The sequence below is a fragment of the Prinia subflava genome, chromosome 15 (genome assembly GCF_021018805.1).
Source record: "Prinia subflava isolate CZ2003 ecotype Zambia chromosome 15, Cam_Psub_1.2, whole genome shotgun sequence".
In the NCBI taxonomy this organism is placed as follows: Eukaryota; Metazoa; Chordata; class Aves; order Passeriformes; family Cisticolidae; genus Prinia; species Prinia subflava.
The window spans coordinates 16,955,086-16,974,487 of NC_086261.1; the positions used below are offsets into that span (position 1 = coordinate 16,955,086).

The 19,402-nt window shown below is 45.1% G+C and overlaps 1 protein-coding gene across 8 annotated transcripts in view; it reads left to right on the plus strand.

Annotated features, from left to right (window-relative positions):
- MYO9A (myosin IXA) overlaps nucleotides 1-19,402 on the plus strand; it is a 175,603-nt gene that overhangs the window by 124,387 nt on the left and 31,814 nt on the right. For 7 of the 8 annotated variants that reach the window (XM_063412689.1, XM_063412691.1, XM_063412690.1 and 4 more), the window contains 8 exons: nucleotides 2,438-2,559; nucleotides 3,205-3,346; nucleotides 4,045-4,240; nucleotides 8,533-8,652; nucleotides 13,034-13,109; nucleotides 17,498-17,641; nucleotides 18,278-18,317; nucleotides 19,222-19,344. In XM_063412689.1, coding sequence (XP_063268759.1) covers nucleotides 2,438-2,559; nucleotides 3,205-3,346; nucleotides 4,045-4,240; nucleotides 8,533-8,652; nucleotides 13,034-13,109; nucleotides 17,498-17,641; nucleotides 18,278-18,317; nucleotides 19,222-19,344 — 963 coding nt within the window. The remainder of the gene's footprint in view (nucleotides 1-2,437; nucleotides 2,560-3,204; nucleotides 3,347-4,044; nucleotides 4,241-8,532; nucleotides 8,653-13,033; nucleotides 13,110-17,497; nucleotides 17,642-18,277; nucleotides 18,318-19,221; nucleotides 19,345-19,402) is intronic. The other variant, XM_063412696.1, reaches the window with a different exon arrangement.

The following is a 19,402-nucleotide window of genomic DNA, read 5'->3' on the forward strand; positions in this document are numbered from 1 at the left end:
TCTCAGCTTAGATGTGTGCAGACATAAAACTCTTCATGATTTATGGGGTTTGGGGGGGCAAAAAATGTAAAGCACCCCCCCAACAAGTACTTCAACAAAGAGTCATGATAATAAATAAATAAGTCTGGTAACATCCGCCTGTCACCACTGAAATAATGCTGCTCTTGGCTCATCACACCAAGGTTTTATTGCTCTCTGCGTGCTCCTGAGCAGTCCTGAGCTGGCAAAGCTGGGCCTAATGGGCCCTGCACTCCATTAAGGGGCTGTTGGAGCGGGCAGGTGATGGATGGTGCTGGCTCCCAGTGACTCTCTGGGAAATCCCTCGGGTGCAGCTCATGCCTGCTCTGAGAAATGCAGCCTGCAGATCACTGGGTAAGAGCTTTTTCCTGGCTTGCTCTGAAAATGCCACGAGTTTTAATCAAATCTGTGATTTTTGATTGCCTGTAGTTCAGCAGGGACTTGAGAATGTTGTTGTGAGGTTCTGCTGTGTTCTGGTTGCTTGGCAAGAACTGAAGGTAAAAGATTAAAAAATAAAAGGAGAAAACAAAAATCATAATGCAGAGTCATTCCTTATTTTCAGGATTTTTTCCCCAATGGGATGTTGTATCTTTTGAAACCCAAAGGCTTTAGGGATGTTAAAAACTCCTTCTAAGGCAGCACATGTCTGTATTTGTCTGTATTGTTGTTGTAAGATTATACAATGTCTCCAGTACTGAATTCAAGACCTTCTAGGGGTTGTTTTAGCAAAAATTCCCTTGTCTCAAAGCCCTTCAGGCTCCTTATTTCTAAGAATATCTGAGGAGCTCATGTTAATTTTGGATGAAGATGGACATACTTTCTTTGAAAGTTGTTTGCTCAATTAAAACTAAAGGCAGAGGCAGCAATAATAATGAATCTGATTATTATTAGACAGATGCATCTTTTTAGCATTTAGAAACCTGCTTCCTTTTTATCTTCAATTCTACCATTGAAATGTCCTGTGATAGAGAGGTAAAAGGCAGCTGGATCAGTAGGACTTTCCAACCCATAGAGTAATGTGCACAGTCCAATATCTGTTTAGACAGTGAGTCACAAGACCTCAAACATATGATAAAAAATATGATTTTTAAACTCTACTTTCATTTAGAAGCCCTAAAATAATTTCTGCATAAGACTTCTTGAAGTAATCCATTTGCAAGTATGTCTCAGAGGAGATAACCTTTATAGGAGAGCAAGGATTAGAACTATTTTGGTGGAAAATTAGTAATTTTTTTTGCCTCAGCTTAAATTTGTGGGCAGATCCTCACTTTTACTGTAGAGGGTGGTAGTTCTGCTGGTCCTGGAGCAGTGGCTTTGTATAGCTGGAGGTCTCTTCTTTAGCCCATACAGCACTGGCCATTAATAGTGGGAAATACAAAAGCAGGAAAGGGAGGTTTTCTGCTTTTTCTGTGTCTTTAATATCTTGTACCACAATTTCCTTCCAGCAACTGAATACTAAATGTTAATTGATGCAAACTGTGGGACACTTTGATGGGTAGGGAAGTTCCACATGCACTGGGAACCCCAAAATGCCCCAGATCGGAAAGTGTGGGAAGCAGGAGAATCTGCCCCTCTGCCCCACTCAGGTGAGACCCCACCTGCAGAGCTGCCTCCAGCAGTGGGATCCAGCACAGGAGGATGTGGAGCTCCTGGAGCCAGGCCAGGAGAGGCCGTGGAGATGCTCTGAGGGTGGAGCCCCTCTGCTCTGAGCCAGCCTGGGACAGCTGGGGGTGCTCACCTGGAGAAGAGAAGGCTCCAGGGACACCTCAAAGCCACTTCCAGTGCCTGAAGGAGCTCCAGGGGAGCTGGAGAGGGACTGGGGACAAGAGCCTGGAAGGACAGGACAAGAGGGAGTCACTTCCCACTGCCACAAGGCAGAGTTAGATGAGATACTGGGAAGGAATTATTCCCTATGAGGGTGGGGAGGCCCTGGCACAGAGCAGCTGTGGCTGCCCCTGGATCCCTGGAAGTGTTCCAGGCCAGGTTGGAGGGGGCTTGGAGCAACCTGGGCTAGTGAAAGTTGTCAGTGCCCGTGGCAAGGGGTGGAACGAGGTCTCTTTAAGGTCTCTTCCAGCCCAAACTGTGCTGGGATTTAGAAGCAACCCAGGAATAGGAAGGGGGGAGTTCACACACGTTGCGAGTCCTGGCAGGCTTGGACTCCCACACAGCCACCCCGTGTCCAAACAAACGTCTGGTGCATCTGAAATTGGGAAATGCTCTGTGGTTCACTTTGTTTCAGGTTGTTCCGGAGGTTCTTTATCCTTTTCTTTGGAATCACAGAAAGCATTGGTGGAATATTTACAGGAGAGATGTCTGGTTTGGTAGATTGTGTATCAGTTTCCATAAAACCCTTTGGATTTTGTCTTCTATTTTTGCTTGCACCAAATCATCATTATGTCATCTGTGGGGGTTTTTTCAGGAGGAATATAGAGCAGAAGGAATTAGCTGGCACAACATTGACTACATAGACAACTCCAGCTGCATCAACCTGATCAGCAAGAAGCCAACGGGGCTGCTCCATCTGCTGGATGAGGAAAGCAAGTGAGTAGGAAAAGGCTGGCTTAGGAAATGAGATTTGTTTTTTCAGTTAAAATGTTTTCATCCTTCATTTTTCTGAAAAAAGACAACTTCCCAGAAAGGTGCTAATGGCTCTCTGGGCTGATTGGTGTTTCTAGTGCTGTTTTTGAGGTGGCAACACGCAGAGTGAACAATCAGCCAGCCGAGCAAAAAGCCTTAAAAGACAATAATTAAAATTCCTTTCCTAAAGGGAAGGGAAAAAGTTTCCTTTGCTTCTTTCTTCATTTCTTTCCCTGTCTCTTGGGGTGTGAGGTCACCTCAGATCCACATGGCCAGGGGCACAAGGTCTTCTCCCACCATTTGCCTTGCAGATTTCCTCCCCCCCCCTTCTTGTCTCATTGACAAAAGACCAGCAGTGATGCTCTCCCAGTGATATACTGGGATAAAACAACTTAAATTGGGTAAAGTTGTGAAATACATCCCCACGCTGCAGATTTCCATGGAGTTTGAGGATGGAGGGTTGGCTTTCTCTTACCAAGAGGCTCTGCCAAAGCAGACACAGAAGTGGAAGCTCAGAATGTCTCTGTTTTCCCTTTTGTGGCCAGGAAAGAAGTGGAAAAATTTTCCCATTGACTTTACAGCTTCTTCCTTTCAATTCTCTCCACCCAGTTTTCCTCAAGCCACAAACCAGACGCTGCTGGACAAATTCAAGCGTCAGCACGAAGGGAACTCCTACATTGAGTTCCCAGCAGTGATGGAGCCGGCTTTCATCATCAAGCACTACGCGGGCAAAGTGAAGTACGGGGTCAAGGTCTGTCACCGAGCTGCTCCCCAGCAGCTGCTTTCATTTAAACCTGGGATTTGGGAGGAAAGCCCCAGAGGCTCCACAGAGGTGTTCTGGAGAGGATTTGGCCCAAGAAGATGGGAGGGTCAGGAGAGAAGTAGGAAATGAAAAGATGGTAGGGACAGGGTCTTCCTGTTCTTCTCCAGGTGGACATTTCAGGAAGAATTTAGGGATGCATAGTGAGTTCAGTGCTACACCCCAACAATGAGTTGAAATTGGATGTCTGGTGACCTTTCTGGGCTTGGTTTGTGTAGAAAATCCAGTGTTTTCCTCATCATTTGCCACATTTAATACAGGTTATGTATGCTTATGTCTCAGCATCCCACTGCCACAGGTACTTCCTGGAATCCCACACAAATGATGCCAAAGTTGACCCTATTTCTATTCATGCCAGTCATTAGCAGAAGGAATTCCAGTGACCAGATGAGCCTGTGTGAGAGACAGCCTCAGCCTCTGCAAATCTCTCACCGTGTTTCCAATGCAATAAATGCACGTGATGGTATCAGAGATGATGGTCATAAAGAGGGGTCTGATACAGGAGCAAGAGAGAAAACAGAAACAGGATTCAATAGCTGTGCTGGCCCAGAGATAGCCTGGAAGATCCTACCTGGAGTATCATGTAGATATTGTTTATTTTCCTCTTTCTCCTCCTCCTCCCTGGGTAGGATTTCCGAGAGAAGAACACGGATCACATGCGCCCGGACATCGTCGCTCTGCTGCGCAGCAGCAGGAACGCCTTCATCTGTGGCATGATTGGCATTGATCCCGTGGCTGTTTTCCGCTGGGCTGTCCTCAGGGCCTTCTTCAGGGCCATGGTGGCGTTCAGGGAGGCTGGAAAACGATATGTGGAGAAGAAAACTGGTACGTGTGCCATCACCTGGGCTGGAGCCTGTTTTCCAGCAACACTTTGGGCCTAATGTTTTATTACTCTGTTTTAAACAGCCTGTCTTATTAACAGTTTTGAATCTATTAGAAAACTCGTTAAAATAACAGGTAGATTTTTTTGTTGTCGTCACATTTAAAGGTACATTTGGATTTTAACATATCGTAAGGAAATATTTTCATTTTACTGCTGCTTTAATTTTTCCTTTTTGTAGGATGCATGGATAGAAAAACCCAAGTCATTCAAGCAGAGACATACAAATTATCCAGCAAAAAAAAAGCAGATTATTTTTGTAATAATTCTTGGACTGTTAGTTACATCTGGAAACAAAAAAAGGCAATAAATCTTCCTATCATTTTCCAAGCTGTTCACCCTTTCAGCTGCAGGAGAGCATGTCTCTTGTCTAGCAAAATTCATGGCTTTGCAGTCATCCAGAACCGCGGATCACAGGGGCATTAAATTAAAGGAAAGTGATGGTGCATCATCATGCTGTGGCAGGCAAGACCTGGCTGTGCTTTTAGACCATTTCTCTGCATAAAGCAGTCTCAGAAAGACGGGTACAAGCTATTACTATTCATTTCTGGGCACAGGAGGGCTTGAAATCCATGATGGAATTAGAGCCTCAGCAGGGAAAAAGTCAGCTGGGTTAAAATTAACCGCAGAGTCGCATCATGAATTACTTTGTAATCAGTGAGGTTTGCGTCATGGAGAGTGAGGGAGCCTGGGACAAGGAGCATAGGGATGCAAACTCTTCAAGCAGAAAGAATAATTTTCTTGGGAGCAAATCCCAAGAAGAGCAGGAGGCAAAAAATCAACTTTCAGCTCCTGAGGTTCTTCCTCTGACACCCCTTGGATGCAGGGTAAGAGAAGAGCAGATTCTCATGAGCCTGGGTCTGTCTGGTACATCAAAGCAGCATTTTTGGACAGAGTAACCAAAGAGAGAGATGGCAAAGATGTTTGGCATTGGGAGAAAGGCCACTCCAAAGAGGCAGCTTCCAAAATCCAACTTTGCATTTTCATCTTGGATAAACCCCAGGCTGAACTCAAATGATGTAATCCAGAAGATAAGAAAAAATCCTTCAATCTCGGGAAGTAAGAGCTGATTTCAAGCCCTGCTTCGCTTTCTGTGTTTCTGGCAACTGGTCCTGTGCACTGCCGTGCTCGTCCCCTCACTCCTGCTTTTCAGTTCAGATTCTTAGCAGTAACTTGCTTATATCTGTCTTTATATATATATTTATATATATCATTATATAGATATGATTATAGATATATAGATATATATAATTGGATGAGTCCAGAAGGTCTTGAGACAATTCTGGGACTCAATTCTTGCATCGCTTCTCTTTCCATTCCAGAATTATCTAATACATGGTGAGGGCTGAATTTCTAAACCTTTTCATGGTGCTGCTCCATTATCTATCCATGTCCTTTAGCCTGTATTCAAATGGCTTTGTGCTTTGTACCCTCTGGATTTTGAGTCAAAATAAAAACAGACCCCTCAGAAAGCCAGATAAGGTTTGTCTTAAACTTCCAACAGTCTTCAGATCATTTATACCCAAACTTTTATGTGCATCAAATTGAGAAAAAGTCATGAGGAAGTTTCCTTATACAGGTAACACTATTGGGAGATGATTACCTAAATCTAAATTCCATACTTACATCTTATCTGTGGGGAAAACTTAGCCTACAAGCAGTGGCAGAGCTGGGATCAGTGTCCTTGCCCTCTTTGGAGAGCCATCCACCACGTCCAAGCGTGACCATCCAGGCTGGACAGGCCTTGGAGCAACCTGGAGTGGGAGGTGTCCCTTCCCGTGGCAGAGGATGGGACTGGAGGATTTTTAAGGTCCCTCACAACTCAAAACCATTCTGAATTTTCCAAGGTCACACTTAGCAAGATGAGATCACCCACAGTTTGCTGGTGTGACCTTACAGCCCATCCCCTGTTCCGTTGTCATCCTCCAAAATCCTGTCACCACAGCAGGTGGCTGTGGAAGAGGCAGACAAGGGCAGAAGGCTCAGCCAGTGTCAGGACAGTGCCACGGGCTGCTGTAGCATGATCCATCCACTGCCAGATGCTGCAATTCCCTCCAAAATAATGCAGGAAAGCCCCAAATTCATGCTTTGCCTCTATGGCAGGAAACATTTGTGAGTTATCAAAGTGTCACTAAAATTCTCCCATCTTGATAGACAGAAGCAGAGAACCAAAGGCAGCACATATTTGAGGTTTATTTCGGGTTTTATCAAACCTTGATGGCTTTAATTAGCCTGATTTGAGCATCTATCTGCCCACAGATATGGAGCTTCTGACAAAGTAATGGTAGAGTAGGAAAAGCCTCTCTCACACAGTCATCCACAGGCACACAGTTAATATTTATACAGATATTTTTTCAATGTGCTGCCTGTTTTTGGTGTCTGAGGTCCTTTCCCCATCCATCAGGCAGATGAAGTGAGGGAGCAGGGAAATATCCCAAACGTGTTTCTTTTAACTAAAAGCTCTTTGCACTCTTTGTCTGAACGCCAGCTGGATCTCTCGTGCTTTTACGCTTGCAATACCCAACAGGGATTTTCCAGAAAAATCCCTTGCTTGTGTCTTAGCAGATCTGCGAAATTTTGCTCTGCTTCCTTTCCACATCATCCTTTTGGTTGTCTCCTCCATGCCAAGCAGATGCTTCTGGAAGGATAATCAGCAATTTTTCTTGCTGGCTTTAGGGATTCTTCTTTCTTTGTGCTCCTGATACCCTCCTAGTGCAGCTTTTGGTGATTGTGTGATTGTCCTCGCTGACTTGAAGGTGAAGAGCAGCAAAGTGGTGTCACTGTGAATTTTCTTTTGTACCTTTGTGTTCTGCCTGAGTGATGCTTACTGCCAACACTCCTCCAATGAAAGATGCCAGGATTGGGCGAGCTGCACTTAGCTGAAGGGTGGAACTCTTCAACAATTTGATTTTTAATTCTTTTTATTACTAAGTTTATCAATGAGGATTGAAATAGTGCAATAGACCTGCATGCTAGAACTGGATTTATTTGTGAACTTGGATTAAAGGAACACTGTCAAGCTTTTTAGGAAAGAAAATTGGCTGATTGACTTTTTTTGCTGTCATCAGTACACATTTATTATGCAAAACCCTCTAACTCTTAGCAAAAACTTAATGGAAAAAATGGTGCTGTTCATACAAACAGAGACTTGGTTTTGCTGGAACTAAATCCTTTCTCTGATAAAGATTTTGGTGAGGCTATGCCTGTCCTTGATGGGCTCTGCAGTTGGATTTGACCAACAAGGGTTGCTGCTTGGGTAATTCCTGCTTAAAAATAATCCCACTGGCTGCTGCAGATACATTCCTGAAGATGATCACCATAAAAAACCACTGCCCTCAAAATAATCAATAAAAAGGCTGCATTTGCAAAAAAAAAAGGTGAAAGCAACCAGAAGCTTGGTGTTTGAGGTCTCACTGGTGTTAAGGTGAGGAAGACACCCCTTGACAGCGTTCCTGTGGAAAATTCAGATCCGTCCTTTCCGATGGTTTGATGTGTTGGTATGAAATGCTCCCATAGATGCTGGCACAAAGTGACCCCACAGTGACCTCCCCATGCCTCACTGGGAGTGTGGCACATCCTGGACTTGGCCAACAATGCCAGAGAGGCGCTGTGTGTTGGCACATTGTCACTGGTGTCACCTCTCCTCCACCCTGTTGCTCACGGCTGGGCCATCAGAAATCCTCTTGGCCACACATTGATGGTTTCTTGCAACTCAAACCTATCCTGCCAAACTCCAGACTCTGTGTTCTCTGCCCTCAGGGAATGTGGAAATGGTGCTTAATGCAAATAATTTATATTTTTCCTTTCAATTGCCAAAATCTGAGCAAAATGTAGCTCTGGGATGCAAGGTGAGAATTCCAGGTGGTGGTGTCATGGAGCACCTGGACAGGGATTTGTGAGTAACACGGGGCAGAGGCATGGAAAGGATTTAAAAATAAGTTACTAAAAGTTGAGATTTATCTAATAATCCTCTTTTTGCCTAAATAATCTTGGAGTGATTATTAAGTGTTTATGCTCTGTCTAATGAGGATTATAATTGGGACTGGGACGTGGTCCAGCCCATTGCTCCCATGCCACAGCACTGTGTGGAGGAAACCACAGTTAAGTTGTGTTGAGCACAAAAACGTGTGACCCTCGAGCTCCTTTGGGCTTGTTCCTTCCCCTCTCCTGATTTCTGCTTATAAAATCTTTCTCTTCTCTCCATTTTTTTTTGTTTGTTTTTATTTTGCTTCCAAAGGGCATGATGATGCAGTGCCATGTGCGGTTTTGAAAAGTGTGGATAGTTTTAGCTTTCTCCACCACCCAGTTCATCAGAGGAGCTTAGAGATCCTGCAGAGGTGCAAGGAGGAGAAGTACAGTAAGGCTGCACCACCCGCCCTCCCCTCTGATACCACACTCACACGTCCAGAAATGGAAACCAGGTGCATTCCATGCAGAAAGGATAAAAACCAGTGCCTGAGGAGCCCTCCATGATCAAACCAGCTGCCTTAGAGAAGTTTTGAGTCTCTTGGGGAATGATAAGTTGGAAGAGTCAAATTAAAAGCAAACCCATACCTCCTGAGATCTCACAAAAATCATTTTGTTGGCAATTTCCCCGTTTAATTACTGACATTAATAGAGGATATTCCTGATACAAGGCTGGTACAGCTGGAATTCAACTTAATTTGGACTTCTTTGGACTTCAGAAATATCTTTAGCTTGTGAAAATATTGTCTCCTGGGGCTTTTACTTAAAACAGAGGCGTTGTCGATGTTATTTTCTGGAATGATGCACTTGGTCTCCATTTCTTCATCTTCACTCCTCTGTCATGTAATAAACTCATCCTGCATGACAACATGGACACTCTTGCCTGCACTACTCTCTTTTATTTTCATATTTAAATAGATATTTGGTGCTCTCATGTTTAGATATATTATCTTCCTACCATTATTCTCTTCCTTCATGTTGCGTGTTAAAGCTGATGGAAATAGAGGTGCTCTGCATGAGCAAAGCTTCAGCCCTTGCTTAAACTTCATGAAATTTAGGTGTAAGTGGAAATTACTTTTTTTTCTGTAGAGCTGAGCACGGTAAGTACAGTAGGTGCATGTTAAATCTTCATAAATATGGTTTTCCTGTTAGAAACCTTCTTTCAGATGTCTGTGCTTCCTGCAGCATGTGGGGTTGGGTAGGCAGTGGTGGTTTAGGTCTTAATTTAGGCTTTTATTCCTAATTTACCTACATTATTTTCCCCTACAAGTTCCCAGCACTTCTATAAGAAAATATAAAGGAGTGATACTAAATTTTATTTGATTTTAGGTTTTATTAAGTGGTGTTGAGCCAAGTGACCTTACTGATACTCCTAAGAAACTATTGAAAAGGCATTTAATTATCAGCAGAGTAATTTTACTTGCAATTAATGAATCAATTTAACTTTAATTTTTAAGTTGGCTCAGCAATACGGGAGATTTTGGGGGATTTAGTTTGCAGTTTCTTAGGTGGGAAAAATGAAATTCATACAACTCAAGAGATACTTAGAGCTTTAATTTAAAGCAGGAGGCTGAGCTCAATGTTGAGCTCAGAGCCTCACTAATATAGACTAGTCCACACAATTTGGGATCTCTTGGGATAAATCCAACAAACGGGTCTAAGAAGAACATTGCCACAGTTTGTGAATTGGCACCTGACCAGGCAAACGAGTAATTCTTGTTCTGCACTCCGAGATCCTTCCCGTCTTCCCACGGGCTGTGCTGCTGCTTCCCCAGGCTCCCAGCCTTGGCAGCTGCAGTGGGCTTGGAGCGTGTGTCACGTTCAGGATCCAGCAGGTCTGTGCCCCACAGGCAGGCTTGGCCCCAGGCTCTCAGCTTTTCCCACCCCTCAGATGAGGTTGTACATCCACATCATCCTCGAGACAGAAACCAAGGTCATCTCCTTGTCTTGAACTGTGCGGTTCGTTCTGAACAAAGAGAGAAAACAAATTGGTTTGATGAGTTTTGATGAGTTTATTGAGATTCCCTGTAGGTCCCTGGGTGTTCAGCTTCTGGAGCCAGCTGGTCGCTGCTTCCCTGATGCCATGGAGTCCACCAGTCCCTCCAGAGCAGGGCACTGGGTTTAGACACCTCTGATTCAAGACTGGAGCTCTGCTGGTTGGCATCCATCCTTAGGGAGTAGACAGGGCTTATCCAAAACTCTTCACAGCAAGGGCAAAGACCAGTTAGGTAATCAGTCTGTCTTTCCAAAATACTCCTGGTGAAGGAAAGAGAATATGCTTGAAAAATCAGAACAATTTTCTGCCTGAAGTGTAAACTTCAGGCTGTGTCTGAGCTGGAAAAAAGGGAGTGAGAGGTTGTTGCCACTCACACATTGTTCTTTTCTGCTGAGTATCAGTTCCCATCATTTAATAGCCCATATTCACCATACACAATTCTCAAGGCCACGTGTGACTCACCAGCTGAAATCTAAGAGCTTTTTACCTTCTGTTTATAAAAATCCCCCTTATTTCCCAGAAAAGGGGTTACATCAAAATATCAGCTTTTTTTGGCTGTATTTCTTCTTTAAAGAGCCAAGTGATGGCTCAGTGTAGAAAAGTCTTTATATTTGGTGTGTCTAAAGCAATTCTCTTTAACCCAACTTGTGCACTGTGACCTTTGTTAATCAACAAGTCGCTGGTAGAACCATGATGCAGTTTAACTGCAGCTCTTACCTGAAAGCCTGAGATAGAAATTCCCTTTTCCTGAGCAAGGCGAGGGCTGCATGCAGGGATAATTTGATACAACCTTGTCTTCATCACTTCAGCTCAACTTGTTGGACTGGAAGGTGTTTTGACCTTTTCTTTCTTTGGTGGGGAGTGCAGGGAAGGGTAGGAAGACAGATTTTGCTCCAAAAAGACATCTTAAAGAAATCTTGGAAATACCAGTGAAATCCCATTTTTCATGGGCTCCTTTAGACAAGAAAAGCCTACTGGGCTTTAATGGGGGAGTATCCAGGCATATTAAAATATATTAATTTAATCTATATTAAAAATAGATCCAGCTAGACATTAGATGCTTTCTTAGTCTAAAACTAGCTACACAAAGTACTAATGCAACATTTTAAACAGATTCCTTGTTATTCCCATTTCCCCCTCTTTACAATTGGGCTTCTGTGCTCAAAATCAGGACTTTAGACACAGAAATCCAGCCCAGAAATAGGTACAAAAACACTCCTAGGATAAGATATGTAACCCAAAAAGGGCTTAAATGGCAGAAAGAGGAATTGAAAAGGGTTTTGAGCTTGAGTATTGTTAAGCACTCAGATGCATTACCTGCCTTGCTTTCCAGAGACCTCCAGTGCAGGAGATGCCAGACCTTCTCAGCAGGAGTGATCTGGTTGGAGCACAGGCAGGGTTCAAATATGACTTAGGACAAGCACACCCTCAAATTGGTTTTTTGTTGACATTTCCAAAATATTTGGGCACCTTTAGATGCCAGAACTTAATAAGGTGGACCATCAGCCTTTTCAGGGATCTCCTGCCCAATTCAAGATGAACAGATTCTCCTGTTCAGCTTCAAGATGAGCTGTTCCATCACCTTAGCAGGGCAAGGAGGGCAATAAATGTCCTGTTAAAGGGATGTCACCATTGACTTCAGCAGGAATTCGTCTTTCCCTCAGGAATTCCAGGCTCAGAACAGCAGGACAGGCTCAGGTCTCAGTGTATTTGCTTTGTGAATAAAAATTGCCAGGACACCTTTCAGCTCAGCACCTGGGCTGCATGAAATAGTGGAGTTATAAATATGGGGAGGAGGGAGGGATATGCCATTGTTTCCTCCTGTCCTGCTACAAACCATTGTGTAGACTTTTTCCTTTTTAGAAAGCTTTTTTTTCCCCTATTTTTTCCCACTGTACATGTCTCGGGGTAAAATAAAACATATTTTCACCATGCTGAGGTGAGAGCTGTGATTTTTCCTGTCTCACAGCAGTGATTTTGAGATAGCTACAAAATTGCTCAGCTGTTTTCATGTCAAACTCCACATTATCAGATTTTTACATTTCTGTGGTTTAGTGACTTGAAATGTTTTGTTTAAAAAATTGTCTCCTGTCTTCAGAAGTACTTGGTTACAAAACATTTCCACTTCAGGGAAGATAACAGCTGCTACTGTAACCATGTGTGGCAGCTTCCTTGGCTGAATACAAAATAGATACTTTATTTAATATATTGTATTATGAGATATATTTTATTACAAGTAAATTATTTGAGGTATCAAAGGATATAGGTTCAATAGGCAATCAAGCCTTTATAAAATAGTATATAAAGTGTTTCCTACTTGCTGCACATGTCCATATATTTGGAGGGAGGGACATCAGAAGTGTCTAAGGAATAAATGACTTTTTCCAAGCATTTTAATTTTGCCCAGGTGTTTTGCCCATGCAGCTGGGCTATCCCATGCACAGTGGAAAGCTTGGGAATCTCTTGGACATGGAGAACACGAGTGGCTGCTCCCTCCCTGTTTGCTGGCTGGGACAGCGTGTCCCTGAAACACCCCGTGTGTGTGTGGGAGGGGAAGCAGAGGAGCAAACAGAGTTACTCACAGGGTGATGACTCTGGCAGAGGTGGGACCGGAGAGCGATGGCATCCCTGGCACCCGGCATGTGCCAGGACATGTCCACGCTGCTCCAGAGTCAGGGCTCAGCTATGGCTCTGCTAATTGTCTGTGGGGATGGCTCTGCTAATTGTGTGCTGGGTATGAGCCAGCTGGAAACATCCTCTTCATGTGCTGCTCCAGGTATCACTCGCAAGAGCCCGCGGACGCCGCTCTCGGACCTCCAGGGAGTCAACACCATCAACGAGAGGAGCCCACGGTAAGGCTGCTGCTTCTGCCTTGGCATGGGCAGCAATCTGGGATGGGAGAGCACTGTCTGTACCTAAAAAGTGGCTGTATTGACATTTCTCCCATCTCGCCTATCAATCTTATCTTCCCTTTGTTCTTTCTCTGCCGTGTGATCAGATCTAAGCACCTTTCCTGATGAAACGGCTGGCAGGGAAAGCAACTTCCCTGTGTCAGAAGCTGCAGTTGGTGGTGGTGGCTGTACGAGGGGATAAGATGCTTTAAAAAATGAATGAAGGTGCTAATATCAAGGAAACAGTCCTTTAAGGAGGACAGGTTTGGGTGCAGAACTGCATTCAGCATGTGGTGGCACCAGGCACCCTGGAATGTGGAAAACCTGAAAGTTATGGGCTTTGAGATGATACTTTGCCAAATGCTTGCTTGTTTTCAGGGGGAAAAAATGCATATTTGCTTCAAAATTGATTGATTTTTGCAGATTTTATGTACATTTTTATTTTTAATTCCTTCCTTGAAGCTTCTCACCATTTAAGCAGCTACTGAATGAGACTCAGGTCTACACTTGAGATACAGATCTGTGCCTCTTCTGCAAAGGCTTTGCTATCCCCATTCCAGAATTAATTTGCTCGTGAAGCCAAAGTCTTCATTTCCAAGGCATGTTTGGGCACTGATCCTTCTCCCAGCTACTCTTGTAGCTATCCCTCTGCACATCCCAGGCCTGATTTTCCTAGTACCCGTCCAGAGGCGTACGGTGCCTCTCTGCCTCCCTCTGAGCAGGTGTGTGCTGGGGAAGGGAGTGACAGGAGCACCCTCAGCTCCTACAACCCCTGCTTGCAGCTGCAGATACCCAGGTGTCTCTTTATGGCAGCTCCGAGGTCAATGAGAAGCCCAGAACAAGCTAGGAGGAGTCTGAGTCCTCCTGAAATGTGTCCATTAAACCATCCTTGCATCTCAGTGGCTTCCCTTCCACACACAATTAAATATCCTTCAAGGATATTGTGAAGGCTCATTTTTAATGGCTTTAAAGCCAAACAGCCACAATAAAAATTAGATACACATCATTCTTTTTTTCTAGGGGAAGAAAAGTGGCTTCTTCTGCCTGGTTTTGCCCACCACATGGCTCTCTGGGTGCCATCAAGAACAGAATGTCCTTCTTCCTCTGAATCCCTCCCCTCTGAGAGAGGCAGTGGCACCCTACTGAAGGCAAACTGAATGTTCTCACATCATTACAAGCCCATTTCAGTGGTTAGAGAGGATGGGATTTACTTAAAGTGGTGGGATTGAATTCCTAAATTTGTGCCACTCCTCAAGTTTGAGCAGAAATCCAGATGGTACAAGCAATGCCACCCTGTCCTGGGAAGGTGATGGAAGCTTGGCTGTCCTCACCTCAGTCTTTTCCACCCTCCTTTCCTTTCTCATAGTGCTGCAGCTGCTGGGGCTCTGGTGGGCTGGGTTGTGATGACGGTCGGTCCTTGGGAACACTCGAGACAGGGAAGGTTGGTGTCTCCAGAGGTGACGTTCCCTGTTTCCAGCACCTCTGATTGTGCAAGTTTCCCTCAAGATAACGTAACGTGAAACTTTGTCCCTTTGGAGATCTTCCCTTGTAGATAAGAGGATTCCTGCAGTTTCTCTATCCAACTGTTGGCATGTGAGGAGCATCCATGGACTGGGGCAGGGCTTTTCTTGACTGCCCAACTCCAGCTTTGGAGTTTAGTGTGGGAGCTGAGGCTGACAGCATTTTCATAGCCCGAAAAAATTCAATTATCTTAGCAAAGGGACATTGGAAATTGCAGTGCAGGGAAACTCCCCCTCACCCAGGCAAGGAGGAAAATGTGTTTATTTACTGTGGGGTTCAGTGTGTGATCAGCTCTGGTTTTGTGGCCTAACTCATGCCAGCACAGCAGACAAGTCAGCCTAAACAGCCAGAATTGAGGAACTGTGCTTTCCTTCCTCATCCTCTGCAGCTGTGTCCTACCAGCAGCCTCAATCTGAGCCTTTATTTGCAGAAAAATTACTTTTGGAGTCATCCTAACTCCTTTGTTCTCCTCCTGTGATGCCTCGATAGCGTGGTCTATGATCTTCACTTCCCTTGGCATCACCATTAATGTGTCCCCAAATGTCACCTTTGCCCCTTCCTTTGGGAAGTACAAATCAGGTGTCTCAATTTCCCAGGTCCAGCCTGTGCTCTCAGCGTAGGCAGTGATTTTAATCCCTTTCATTGTAGCTGCTTTTGATCTGGAGAGTCAGGTCACACTTGATGAATGTTGGTATTTCAGGTAAATGGCACTTGTTGAGCAAGAGAAGGTGAGCACAGGAGTGCAGGTAACACGTCTGGAAGAGAGATTGGCTTAGCAGCTTCCCAACAGATCCACTGGCAAGCAATTTACAGCTCCAAATTAAACAGGAATTGCTTTCAGAGCCATGTCATGATCATGTGGTTGCTGATAAGTCTGGTTGTGCATCCAACCTACAGGATAGCTCGGGGCCTGTTCCTAAAAGCAATTTTGAGGCGTGACATCACTCAGGAAGTCACTGTGGAGGGTTTAGGGAGCCAAGTGCTCTCCTCTGATCTCAGAAAAAAAAGTGGACAAGTGGTTTGCACATGCTGAATGGGAAACCAGGCTCCGGCAGAGCATTCCAAGTGCCTTCCCCAGCTGCTGAGAAATGAAGGCCAGGCCGTGCCTAACCAAAACCACTTGGGCTGGTTGGGATCCTGCTGGTTTGTGCTCACTGGTGACACTTTTATGTGCAGGGGGGTCTGAGCAGGTGTTGGTCTGGAAACAGCTGGCTGGGCTTGGTGAGGTGATTGACCCTGAAGTACCAAAAACCTGCATCTGTATCCATCCTAAAGTGTCCATAACGAACAGAGCTGTCCTTTTGTCTCTTGGGTTTATCAAAACCACATGGGAATTTCTAGGGTTTTCCAGAGATGCTGGCCAGGTTAATGGTGTTGTACATCCCGAAAGTTGCTGTGGAGTTTTAGTGGTTTCTGTCAACTGGTGATTTTTTTTCCCCACCTGCAAGCAGGAAGGTTTTGGTGGATGGTACCTGAGATGTGAAGAGAAGAAAGGGGAACAGAGGGGGAGCACTTGGATTTTCAGGCTTCTCACTAGCAATGTGTGAATGGGTTGCTTAAGTAAACAGGTCCTGGAGTGCTTACCCCAGGGGTTTTACTTTGCTGTGATTGATCCCTTCTTATAATAGTGGTCCATGTCAAAATGCTGATTTAATAGGATCAGGAAGGAATTTGGGAAGGGCTCAGATGAGGCAGTGAGGTGACGTTGCTCTGAGGATCTGGCTCCAGGCTTTGAGCTGGCTGAGCATACAGCTTTACATGCTTTATTTTTTAATTTCCCTGTGGCACTTGAGATTTGCCTTTCCTGCAAATCAGGGCTTTAAGGCAAAGGACTGCCTTGTTGTCAGACCTCAGAAGTGGCCAGTGCCTGGGGCCACATTTAAACCACCGTGTCCTTCAGCATCCTCATGACCTGGTGCAGCCTGGAGTCTCCTCCTGTTCCTTTTCCTCCTGTCTGAGATAACTTGGGGGGGAGGGATGCATTGTAGCCCCCCACATCCTTCCTTAGATTGCTTTTATTTCATATGATGATTTCTGCAAGGTGATAAAGCATTTAGAATTTAAAAGCCCCAACAAACCACCAAAAACCCACCAAGCCAAAAGAATTTTGGTTGGGTGCTGCCCATAAGCGGCTTCATATCCCTTGGACACCTCTGGAAGGCTCCTCATCTCTGGAAATTGCTTGTCCTGATGTGTAGTTTGGACAAGTATCCGTTTCCAACCTCCAAGAGAGGATTTTGGTTCCTTCCTCCTTCCCTTTAGCCCTTCTGAAGCCAGCTGAGCATTTCTGGAGACCACGAGAGCAGTTATGCTCCATGGCAAAGGGGACCAAACTGAGGGACTGATTTGTAATCAGGTCCCAGAGAGTGATTCTGGGTCAACCCATCCATCCAGCTGGGGCTGACATCCATCTTTGTGGCAAATAATGAGTTTATTGCAAATTAGATTTGCTTTTTCCTTTCCTAATGGAATGATAGTGTGAATTTGAGGAGACAGAGTCAGCACCAGATGTAACGGCCCCGTATCCTTCAGACCACTAAAGGTACCTAAGAGTTATCTGCAGACTAAAGGTTTCTGTCTGGGAGAGCTGGAAGCTGTTACTGTCCTGCTGATAATTTGTTCCTTTTGTGAATATTTGATCTTTGAGAGGTTCTTTAGTAAACAAGAGCTTCATGTGCTGTCTGGCACCAGGCACTCATCCCGTGGGAACGAATGAACAGTGGAAAAAAAACCCAGCAGCTCATTTTCTACCGATGGGTTCTTTTATGATCTATTTTTCTCACAGGACCATGGTTTTTCTCTCTTCCTAACGGTGTGTGGTGTTTCAGGGATGCCTATGCAGTTGGTTGGAATGGCCGGATGGGGATGAGGCACAGCAGGCTCGCCAGCCCTGGCACCTTCCTGGACAAGGATGGGATATTCGTCAACGCCACCAACAGCAAACTGCTGGAGAGGGCCCATGGCATCCTCATGTCAGTACCCAGGAGGGGCTCTGGGCTTTACTCCTCGAGACAGTGAGCAGTGTGGGCACTTAGGGGAATGTAAATGGCCAGGATATGAAACTCCCAGGGTGCCAAGGAGACTTGGAGGTGTTTCCCAGCTCTGTCAAAGCAGCCCCAGTACATTTGATATGTCTGATTTAACTCATTCATTCAGAATGACAGGCAAAGGGAAGAAAGAGAAGGAACAAACCAGTCTGGACATACAGCAGCCGTGTAATGCAGTCACACTTTTAACATCATATCAAAGTTTCCATTATAAATTATCTGGGCAGATGATGTTGATGATTCACACTGCAGCCTCCTCGAAGGCTCAGGGAGCATCCCAAGGTGGCTGGAATGGGGGTTGAAAAGCAGGAGGCTGGTCAATCATTTTGTGACTTGGCTTCTTTGCTCTTTCCAGATGCCATCATTTTCCCAGATGCCATCATTTCCAGTGTAACCATTCCCATTAACTGGATACATTCAGTCTGCAATAGGCAGGGGCAGCCCCATTTCAGTGCCAGCTAAGGGCAGCAGCTGCTCAGGGGGGTTTGGAGGGGCTGGTTTCATAAACTCTCCATTCCACAATTACTGTGGATTAACCTGAGCTGTTTATTATCTCCCCAGGAGAAATAAGAACATCAAAACCAAACCCAGCCTCCCAAAGGTGAGTGAGAAGCAGCATTTTCCCCTTGTGGTCTGTGGGTTAAGGCTGTAGCACAGTGATGTGATGTTGCTGGATATGATGAAGACTGTTGTGGCTACACCAAGACTTTGGTCAACTCAGCTCTGCTCAGGGCTCTTTAATTCATATAAACCCAAAGGATTTCAGTCCTGATTTCTGCTGGGAGAGAGATACAAGCACTTACATCCTCCTTGGAGCTGCTCTGGCTCCTTTTTCCTCCTTCTGAGGAGGAGTACATGCATGCTGGTGAAATTTAATAACTAAATCTCTAAACTAAAATGAGCAAGTAAATGATGCAAGAGAGCTGGTACCTGATAGGCAACAACCTTTTACTTTCCCTCTGTCTTGGTTACATTTATTATATTTTAAGAGGTGCATGGAGATCTGTTGTCCCTAGAAGAGTAATGCTTTTTGTGATCCTCACTGGTGCTGCATGCATGGTCAGGAACAGAGCACCAGGAGAGGAACAAACATTTTTTTACTCCTCTCTATGTCCATCTTGTACCTGGAGAGGCACTGATTTAATTAATCAATGAACTGCTTATTAACAGTGAGGAGAATCATAGAATTGTGGAATGGTTTGTGTTGGAAAGAACCTTCAAGGTCATCCAGTTCTACCCCTACCATGGGCAGGGACACCTTCCACTATCCCAGGGTGCTCCAAGCCCTGTCCAACGTGACCTTGGACACTTCCAGGGATGGGGCAGCCACAGCTTCTCTGGCCAACCTGTGCCAGGGCCTCTCCACCCTCACAGGGAAGCCATCCCTCAGTGTTCCCTGTTGAGATTACATCCCCTAAGGAAGCCCTGGGAGGGGAAAGGAGGGATGTAGCTGGTGGTGTGATGGTAACATCTGGATTTTCTGTGGATTCTCTCTTTTTCTGCAGCACTTGCTGGATGTGAAGTCCCTCAAGCACCTCACGAACCTGACATTGCACGACCGCATCACCAAATCTCTCCTCCACCTCCATAAGAAGAAAAAACCCCCCAGCATCAGCGCCCAGTTCCAGGTGAGCCCTTTCCTGTGATGGAGAGAGGGGAATCCCCTGCTCCAAGCACAGTCCTGCC